The sequence below is a fragment of the Python bivittatus genome, unplaced genomic scaffold (genome assembly GCF_059951505.1).
Source record: "Python bivittatus isolate LINGU-HERP-01145 unplaced genomic scaffold, Pbiv_v1 ctg000070_np1212, whole genome shotgun sequence".
In the NCBI taxonomy this organism is placed as follows: domain Eukaryota; kingdom Metazoa; phylum Chordata; class Lepidosauria; order Squamata; family Pythonidae; genus Python; species Python bivittatus.
In genome coordinates this window covers 19048397-19059179 of record NW_028277034.1, presented here as the reverse complement: position 1 = coordinate 19059179, position 10783 = coordinate 19048397, and the positions used below count along the sequence as shown (strand labels likewise).

The following is a 10783-nucleotide window of genomic DNA, read 5'->3' as shown; positions in this document are numbered from 1 at the left end:
CTTTTTAGTTTATTTATTCTTCTTGTAAAATGTGCGGTCTCTCGCTGTCCCGCAATTGTGCGCAAATTAAGCCTGTCCTGGAGAAAAAAGGGTTCCGGCGGCAGCCAAAAACGGGCTGAGCTCAAAATATTACGGTTTCCCCTTCCATAATTCTGGCATTACGGAGAGGGAGCTCTGCGTAGCAGACAAAACACATCTACGTTTTGCTTGAAGGTGCAATAGTTCCAGAGCATGCTTGTGCCTTTCATCATAAAGATCTTTACTCCGTCTTGCAACCACTCGAAGGATCAGGCGGGGGTTCTGCAGGGAGCCGCTTACACTGGCGAATCCGCGACCTTCTCCTGCTCTCCTTTCCTCTTTTGTGAGGCTTTTCCCGCACCCGCTCCCCCCTCCGCCGCTCGAGTTCTAGTTTAGACGCTTTCTGATTGGGCACAAAAAAAAGGGGAAAAAAAAAGGCGCCTCCTCGTTCGGAGAGAGCTGCTGGGGAGGGGCCAGAAGAAGCGGCTGAAGCCAGATGTCCAAACGCACGTTTCGAACACGAGTTAGCTGGCAAAAGAGCGGCCAGCTGGGAAGCGAGACTGCGATTCCTTCCCCTCGCTGCGCTCCGAAGACCACGGCCGGGCGGAGGCGAGCAGGCGAGGCGAGAAGCGTGGCCGCGGTGAGTGGAAGCGAGCAGTGCCGAGACCGACCGCGCGTTAAGCTGTCTCAGTTGAAGCTACCCCCTTTTTGGGGGGGAATGTCTCTCCCCGCCCCTGAGGCGGTGTTTACAGGTGACTGTGCTCGCGGGGACAGTTTCGAGAAGAAAAGCGCAAGTGCGAGTGGCCCGGAAGCGTCCGCGGGTAGAGTGCCAGACGGCGCAAACGGCTTCTGGACCGCACGAGCGGTGCGGTGGGGGAAGGGAGAAATTGCTCGCGCCGACTCGCGCGGAAGCTGCCATCCTAGCTTTGCTCGCTCTTTGCAGCCTAACTTGGATAATTAGCGGTGTCTTTTCCGTTTCCAGCGCCGGGTGTCGTCTCTCACCTTCTTCCTCGCTACTAGTTTAAGGATTGGCTTCGCAGGAATACCTTTTGTGGTACCCTCCCCTGGGCATCATCCACCCGAGGCAGGTGGTTGGGGGGGGGAATGGAAGGGTACGGTGGGAAGCTGCCGCATTTGCCTCTAAATCCCTCAGGCGTTTTCTTCGGCGTCTTCTTTCTTGCCCCTCCAGCCGAGCGCGCAGGCATTCCTCAGCTTCCACGAAGTATTCGCAGTGGCTTCTTGGAGTTGCAGTTACAGGTGGCGGCGTAGCTACAGCCGCCCCCCTCCTGTCTCGGCTCTCGGAAAGCGCTGTCGCGATTCGCTTTCGCCGCATCCGCGCGCACCTTCCGCGAGCCGAGCTCGGTCGAAAGCTGCCGCTGCTGCAAAATCCCGGAGCGCTCCGCCCTCCCGTCGCTTCTCCTCTCCCCGCCTCTTGCTCTCCCTCTTTCCCACGCTCCGTCCCGCGGAACGCGCGGCCGAGGGGAAACGGCCGGGAACGAGGCTTCAAGGTCAGGGCTTCCAGGAGCCGCATCGGGGCAGGTTCGTGGGAACAGGCGAGCAGAGCCTCGTCTAACCCTTCTGCATTTGATGGGAAGATTGCAACCGAGGCTGCACCCCCCAGCCCCCTCTGGCGTTCCTTGAAGCTCGACGGTTGCCAAGTTTTTGACCCTGGTATCTGCGCCTCCAAAAGTGGCTTCCTTCGCTGAAGGAAGAAAAGGACTTTGCTGCTCCCCTCTCCCCCCCCCCCCCCGATTCCCAGAGACGTTTATAACACTAATGTTTTGGTCCACTGATTGACTGATTGCTTTTCTATCCTAGCCTGCCTCCATGAATTTAGGAGGATTTGCAAGATTCCCCCCCCTCTTTTTTATTTTCATAATGAACTGGTGGATGAGATTAGGATGCTGGTATTGACCAGTTAGATCATCTGCTCAGCCGAATGGCTGGGTAAGATTTTGGTTTATGGAACTCTTCCAAATTAATCCACTATTTCTGACTGCTGCACTACACTGCCTTTTTGTGATACAGAATAATAAATAAATACGTATTAACAATTAAAACCTGTAATATAAACATGTCATTTAACGGAAACAAGAGAAAAAAAAGATAAAAATAATCCCACTGTATTGTTTTTATCTCCAGAATTCCAGTAAAATGAGAAAGAATTTAGTTTTCCAGAAAAGTCTTTCATAAAAGTATGGGTAGCAGGTATCTGTTCTCAAGCAGGGAGGGAGTTCCAGAGCTTCAAGGCTACCAGTACCTTTTCTTTCATGAAAAACTTCACCTTTGGAATTTTGTTCATCAAATAGCTATTAAAAGTGGAAGACCAAACCAAGGCTGCTGTGTTTCTTATTAGTTGATTAACACTGATGTGTACATTCATCCCACTGAATAGAGGAAACAATAGCTTGCAGCCACACAGACACCTGTTTCTAAATAGATTTGGCTCCAGATATATTGCTGTACAAGATGCATCTAAGTAAACAAAACAATTTTAGTATTTTAAAATAGTTTAATGATTGTTTTATGTTTTCTCATACTTATGTATGTTTTTACATTTTACTTACATTTTAAAATTTTGTCTATATTTTGTTAGTCACTCTGAGCACTATTTTTGTAGAATGTGGGGAGATAAATTTTATTGGTGTATAAAATTAATCCTTGATTTTTCACTTTCTTTAAAAAGTATTTTATTTTAAGTCTTGATTTATGGAATAAATAATAGGAAAATAGTTTGATTTAACAAAAAGCAATTTGTTTTCTACTGTATCTTGATTTTTTTTTAAAAAAAATGATTATGTAGAGTCATAGTTGTATTGTTTTCCGTAGGCTTAGAAAATAATATTTTGATTAAAATTTACTCTGCTTAATAGCTTTATTGTGAATTTATTATCATAGGATGTTGTCCTTTGAAAGGCCTGCTGTTAAGCTATGCGTTAGTTAAAAACATTTTGGTTGATCATTAAGACATCAGATTGCAATATTTGGGATAGATTTTTATATCTAGCGAGGATTTAAGTGCTGTTTGCCATTTGAATTTTTAACTGCTGTTGGGGAGGAAAGGAAAGTGAGTGCTAAGCAGTATTTATTTGTTTCTTAGCTTAATCACTTTTCTAGTTTAATTGTTTAAAATTACATTATTGGTTGAAATTTGGATAGCAGCTGAAGAGCTGGTAAATTTAATGTGGCATAACTATTAATGAGCTTACTCTACTAAATGCATTTGAAGAATTGGAGTCTTATATATGAAACCATATGCTACAATGCACCTGACATTTTATTATACCATAAGAATCTTTGCAACTTTATTATCTTCCTTATGATTTGCCATTTTGCCACTTATTGTATGCATGTTATTCAGAACTGCCTTTTGACAGGCACTATAATGCTAGTGGAGAGAATAATGCCTTTCATCCTGATGAAATAGACTTGTTCTGTAATAACAGAACAATGTATCAAACTATAGGATTATGGTAACAAGGAACCATAAGAATTTTAAAGGAGCAACAAAATCAGGTTAAACGAAATGGGACTGGAAAACAAGAATGGCTAACATGGTTAATAAGTGTATTTGTGAGCTGAATGGTTCCTGACATTTTATTTTACAAAGTCCAAATTTGATGTTCTCCTTTAGAGAAGCAGCAGTGTTTTTCACTGGATGGATAAAGTAACTAACTCCAGAGTTTTACCAATATCGCTGAATTTGTGGAAGTCTAAATTCCTCTAATATAGCTAAGATTGGGCCCCATTATATCATGTCAGTCATAAGACTACAGGATTGGGTGCGGGATAAAAGCATGAGATGGCTGATCAGTTAAAGGGATCATTATCTGAAAACAGTAGAACAGACAAAGGAGACTTTTCAGTCTACAATCACAGCAGGGAAGGAAAAACAAAGAACAAGAAAGTGGAAAAGGATCACAGAATGACCAAATACTGATGATGATTTTTTTTTTTCCTTAGGAGAATTGAACAGGTAGTTAAAGGTTGTACAATTATGGAAAATGTTTAGAGGGAATATAATAACTGCAGTAGAATTCAGTAATTCTGAATTATTTGGCCTTTTTACCTTCAATATTTTATTTAACTTATTGATTCACTGTAGGTTCTGTTTGGAAAACATTCATGAAGTATGCTTTGTTTCTGCTGTACCATAATAATTTATTTCATTGGCGTTTAAGTTCAGTAGGAACATTTTTCTTTTTTTCATTTGTCTTTCCCCCTTTTCCATTTGATATAATTACAAAATTCTTGCTCGTTAAGCAGTAACAAAGCAGTAACTTTTATTAAAAAGCACCTTCAGAATACCTTGGAGGCATTACTTTAAATCACAGAGCTGTCAAACCGCACAGCATCCCAAAATAGTTAGCTTGGAAGTCAGTCTTACTGAAATTTATTTCTGATAAGGCCAATTTCTTGTCATTAATAGGCTTTGGATATAATGGGAGGTGGGATGAGATGTGGCCTTGCATAGATTCTCCATAGAATGCATTGAAAATAGATGTCTAATAGCAAATATCCAACTCCTCTTCTATGAGATGTTAATCATATGCACAGAATTCATATATGCACTTTTGTATGTAAGTACAAGTACAATTGTTTCACATATTGCAGGGTAAATGCAAGAGGTGGGAGATGGACATGTTTTATATCCCCACCCAAGCTCATGTGGAGAAATTTATGCTGGCTGAACATTAATGATTCTTGAATTTTAGATTGCATTCCTTAAAGAGCAAGCTTACTGTAACTTAATACAAATAGCCCTTGCTTAACATCCATTCGTTCGGCGATTGTTCGAAATTATGACAGCACTGAATGAAGGAACTTACGACAAGTCCTTGAAGTTCTAGCCATTGCACCCTCGCGGTCACGTGAATAAAATTCAGGCCCACTTGGGTCCACCCACATTTATGACTCCCTTTTTGCCAACCGCCTACCTGCTGCTGCCAGTTGCCCCCACTGCCCACCCCTGCCTACCACCGCCATGCCCACCACACTGTGCACCACTACTGTACTGGCTAGGGCCTTCGTGCTGCCTTCTTTTGTGATGGTGCTGCCAGGGCTTCTCTCATGCCACAGCCAGGGCTTCCATTTAGGGCAGGCACATGAAAGAAGGCCCAGCTGTGCCAGCGCGAAGGAAGATCCTTCTAGCCAGGTCCTTCTTTCACAAAAGAAGGCCCTGGCTGGTGCACAAGTGGAAGCCCTGGCTGGGGCATGAACAGAGGCCCTGCCTGGGGTGTGAGAGAAGCCCTGGCAGCATCAGTGCAAAAGAAGACGGCATGAAGAAGGCCCTGGGTGGTACAGTAGTGGCGTGCGGTGTGGCAGGCAGGGCTGGGCAGTGGGGGCAGCTGGTAACAGCAGGTAGATGAGTGGCCAAAAGGGCAGAGAGAGGGGTGAGATAGGAAGGTGGGAGTTCAAGAAGAGGGAGAGGAAGTACTCCCTTACCTTATCGAGCCTCGGAGGGACCAAGCCAGGGAGGGCTTGGATTGGGGTGAGTCCTTGGCTAACAACCAGTGGGATTCGGTTAATGATGGCAATGGGGACTGCTGGGATTGCCATCGCTAAACAATGTGGTCATGTGACATCATGCTTTATGACCGCATTAGTGACGGAAATTCCGGTCCCACTTCCGGTTGAGACTACCTGTATGAATTTACTAAATCTATTAGAGTGTTCTCCAAAAATGGGCACATTATTTCAGGAATGAAGACATATTTTGATGTTTAGAAAGAAAGATTAAATCAAAATAGAGAACTGAATATTAATTGTTGTTGTATTTTTAGGGTAGGACCTACAATTTCTAATGTATTTATGGAAGGAACACACACACACATGATAGCAATTAAACCAATATTTGAAATATATTAAAATGTTTCTTATGAAGATCATCTTATACAACTTTAGTTTTTTTTTTTTTTTCCTCAGATACACAGTTAATGGACATTGAAATAAATCTAAAGATGACACAACTGGGCTGTTATGACCTGCTGAACTGCAGTACTGTATTGATAGATAGTTTGGAACAGTTTTGTTTTAAAGTCAACAAGTAGTCCATATAACCCAACCAAGTTCCTTTATATACTGGATAATAAAGGGGAATATATGGCCATGGAAGCCATGAAAAATGAAGAAATTAATGGTATAATATTTCCATTTGTAAAAATGGCATAATAGTTTTTGAAAATTAGAATTACTGAATTATTAGAGCCTCTAGGCATACTCTAATCTTACTGAAAATATATCAGTTCACAGATGGACTTTAAATAGACAGTAAATCCAGTTTGTATATATTGTAAATGAGTGGTATTAATGAATGTGCTAGTAATGTATGGCTGTGAAAGTTAGACACTGAGAAAGAGAGAAAGATAAGACACCTTCAAATTATTGACTTGGAGATGATTACTAAGAGTATTATGGACTTCAAAAAGAACAATTCAGTTAACAATCCAGTTAATTCTGGATCAAACAAAAGCTGATTGCTCTCTAGGAATTATGTTATGTTGGGCATATGATATGAGCAGAAGATGTACTAGAAAAAATGCTTATGTGGAAGAATGGGAAGACGATAGATAAGGTGGATGGACAGAATTACTGGAATGTCCTTGGAAGAGCAACAGGCTTTGTGGGTGATAAGAGTGTGGTATTGAGAATTTGTCTTAATAGCATGTCTCAGTTCTTACATCCTTTTATTCAAAGTGTCCTTTGACTCTTTCACATACTTACTGATAACAACTAAGTGTAGTGTTATAAATGCCTTTTCAGAACTAAGTAGGGCTTTCTTCCAAATAAGTAGATATAGCTGTAGTCTTCTTCACATATCTGTTTGTAAGTCAAACTGAACTCAGTGGGACTTCTGAATACATGTGCTTATTGAAGAAATATGTTATAGACATTGTAATTCCTACTAAGGTAAATATTTGCTGTTTCCTAATGTCTGGAACCTAGTTATATTTGCTGGTCAGATTAAGGTTTTAAACTAGAGTTCCATCTTGGAAATGTGTGCCAAGAGACTTCCACTTGGGAGCTGTGGCAAGTTGATCATCCCTTTGCAGAGGGACAACGTTGCAGTGGAGATCAGCATGGGATGCGGGATCCTGGAGCTGCTGAAATGCTCTCTGGATCAAGGCGAGATCTTTGGGATAGCCCACATGACTCTGTACAGCTACTACTCATGAGTAAACTGCAGTAATTGTCATTTCATGGGTTGCCTGTGGGTAGAACAGCATCAGAGTCAAGGAAGGAGCTATCTTTGCTCTCAGTCATCAGTGCACCCTTTTTAAAGGACATTAAGGTCAACCAAGCCTCATTTCTTAATTACTTTGAATTTGTTTTTTTGCTGCTGCCTAAAAAGGATTAAGACCTTTCAGAATGGCAAGTTATATTCTATTCGCTAGGTAAGTTGCCTTCTCCTTGGAGAAAGAATTTTGAAATGTGACTTTTAAAAGCTTTTGAAAAATACTATTTTTTTTAATTAAACAGCAAAAGGGTGCTTGGAATTTGGATTTTAGAAAGTTTAACAACAGATTAAGGGCTCAGATGGACTCGGAATTATAATTTTAAATGCCTACAAAGAGTTTTGAATTAATTAGAAGAATTTTTCTCTTGGGAAAATGGCGAATGTTTTGAGTTCTTTTTATCATGAGGGTACCTTGAAGGATGGATGCTAGAGGGAGCTAGAGGATAAAGAAAATGGAGCAGAAATCTATAATGCAAATTTGGGAATATCTATTTGCTGAGTTTTTTGACAGACTTGACAAACTTCTGGACAAAAATGATGTCGAGAACATGCTGTAATGAATTTGTAGAACAAGAACAAATTGTAAAGAGGGACTTCGAAATCACTATGAAGGGGGACTTAACTGTACTAAGCAATGAGAAAGATATGGGCACACAAATGGAACCAATGGATGATTTACTCCCAAAAGGAGATGTACAAATATTGAATCAAGAAACTGACTTGGATATTTTCTTTTTACTGGATATACTGTACATTGTAGAACTGTTATTCATGGCTATTTTTCTTTTAAAACAGGGGAACAATGTGTTAGATTGCAGATGTTTTTGGATTACAGCTTTCATCACCCCCCAAGACTGATCATGCTAGTAGGAATTCAATAATATCTAGAGAACCACTAATTGTTCATCCACATTTCAAAATATACAGTGGTTGTTTAAATAGGCAGCCATTTAGTGTGAACCTATAGTCTGCTTTTTTGAAGTGGATCAAACATTGAGCTGTTCGAGAAAAGTTAGGGTATTCTGTGCTTGACAAAGACTCTGTTACTTGTCTGCTATATTCAGATAAAATTACTTATTAAAAAAACACCACCACCACAAATCCCTGATATACCATGAATCCATCTGGCCACCAGTTCCTATGGCAGACACTATTTTTTTTTCTAGTTCCCTTCAGACTTTGGCAGTATGTTAAATGAGCAGGGATATAGTAGTTGTAGTAACATCTGATCTACATGGACCAGACCAAAAAGAGTTGTCTGAATTGAAATTGATTGCTCATGTACAGACGATTCTTTCCAGGTTGTCAGAGAACAGTTTTTCGTGTCTTTTTTACTTGAATAGATGTATATTACCAAACTGTGCTGCAAGAATGTAAATGCATGACCAAAGACAGACCTACTATTTATATTGTATATAAGGCTTTAAATATAATATAACAACTTAGAACAAAGGTAAGAAACTAATTTGGCATCCAGCAATATTTTGCTTGTGCTTCCTCTAGCTGATACTAGTAAACAGCCTATGTGTAGAGCAATAACATTGGCTACAGTAAAATGGCTATTTTGATTAGGGATTGCAAATGAACATGAATGCACCTTGCACCCAGGGTTCTGTGCATGTGCTTTTCTGTTCCATATTTCAGCTTTGGTGATTGATATTGTGACTAAGTGGAACACTTACTGTAATAAATTGTTCCTAAATGAGCTATATGCCAAAGTATATCTGATATGGTTAATTTGTATGATTGGATCCCTTTTCATTTTTAATTAAATGGGTGAGTTTAAATAAGATTTGAGGTATGGCCCCTGGAGAGAAGTGGTTAATTATTTTCCCATGTTGTCTTATGACATATCTTTTAGTAACCCAGAGGTTTTGTTGTGACTCCTTCCCCATGTCACTGTTCTCAAGAGTTGAACTAAAAGTGAAAGTACTAGAAGATGTAATCAAAGCTCCATTTATGGTTGCCCTCTGATTTTTAAAAATTCAGTCAGGCATCCTGCTTTCTCTAATAATTCATGCTTTGAGATATTAATATTAAAATAAATAGAGGTTTTCCATTGTTAATAAAGTAAAAGTGTTATGTATACTATTAAATGTATTACATCATAAAATTTAGTTATTAAATGAGAGCATATTCATGTCTCTTAAATCTCAAATATTAGATTTGTATTTTGTCTTAATTAAAGTGTATTGCTTTGGAATATTCTTCTGTTGTCAGTCTGATGTATTCCTAGTTACTTTGGATTTAATTCCAATAAATTGTGCTTGAAATATCAAAGTATTAAAGGATCAAATAAAGCACCGTATTTACAGGAAGATCCAGTGTTGGGAGGAGGCTAGTGCCCAAACGTTTTGTAATAATACTACATTTTATGAAGCACTGACTTCTATATGACTTGGACTTGATTGGAAATTGGATTTTTTATTTCAATAAGAATTAAATGTGCTTTTAAAATTCATCATATTCTGGCTTATACTAAAAATAAACATCAAGGCTCAGAGTGGCTCCATTGGCATGGTATGTTATTTTTCTCATTTTCTCCTGTTGGCCATCTCCAACTGTGCTTCTGTCTAGGAAAAAGCCCAGTTCCCCAAAAAGACCAAAAGACCAAGAACCAGAATTATTTGAACACTAAATAAAACATAAGTGCCTATTTTGTTCCATTCTGATTCTAACTGTGAGAATGGAGTGTTATGCAGCCAGGTATATATCTTTCCATGTGTTAGAAACAGCAAAAACAGTCATGTTTCAGGATGAATGAATCTTTGTGCCTTTGTTCTCTCATTTTTTGGTATTGTCTGAAACCTGAATCAGTGTAAGATGGTGGTGGCTCTTAGGTAGGGACTGCTGTGGTGGAGCACCTTTGATATAAGTGTACAATGTAAGGCAGAAAGATGAGAGTACAGTCAGTTTAGACTACTTACATAACATTGTGTCTTGACATCAAGTACTATCAACACTGATAAATCTTGACCTATTATTAGGCAGAGTGAGAAGGTCTTCTCGGGCAGCTGGTTTTGGATATCATGGAAATAGTGATATAATTTTCTTGTATTTACTTCTGAGGAGAAGCATTCATGAAACTTTCTGTATTGGGCATGAAAATAATTTGGTTGGCCCTGAGTCTTCCACAGCAAAATATTTGGGCTGATCCTGAAAGTTAGCACGCAAACAAGCAAGTAAATAAATAAATATCAGCCTCTGCTGCCTTAGACTACAGTAAAATAAGTGTAAGTTGACGATATAAGGTAATGGTTTACTTTATTCATTACTTATAATGTGATCCAATTCTTGTTAGATATTTAAAAGAAGATATACAATATTCTAAAACAATGCATTGAATCATGCAAAACACATGAACATTAATTTTTTGTCACTATGAATATGTGAATTGTGAATAGGTTCTGGGGGGATCTGTTTAGTCTTATGGTCTGTCTTTGAAAAGAAGGAGTGGCTTTTCAGCATTCTTTTCCAGCAATCAGCAATGCCAACAGCAGTGATCCTTTGGCAGCTACCTCCAGGATA

The 10783-nt window shown here is 39.7% G+C and overlaps 1 protein-coding gene across 6 annotated transcripts in view; it reads left to right on the top strand.

Annotated features, from left to right (window-relative positions):
- Positions 1-488: 488 nt before the first annotated feature.
- GUCY1A1 (guanylate cyclase 1 soluble subunit alpha 1) overlaps positions 489-10783 on the top strand; it is a 34084-nt gene continuing 23789 nt past the window's right edge. For 2 of the 6 annotated variants that reach the window (XM_088132722.1, XM_088132719.1), the window contains exon 1: positions 489-658. In XM_088132722.1, the coding sequence (XP_087988848.1) occupies positions 515-658 (144 nt within the window). In that variant the 5' untranslated portion in view covers positions 489-514. Of the gene's footprint in view, positions 771-10783 lie in introns of all 6 variants that reach the window. The other 4 variants (XM_015888740.3, XM_088132720.1, XM_088132721.1 and 1 more) reach the window with 3 other exon arrangements.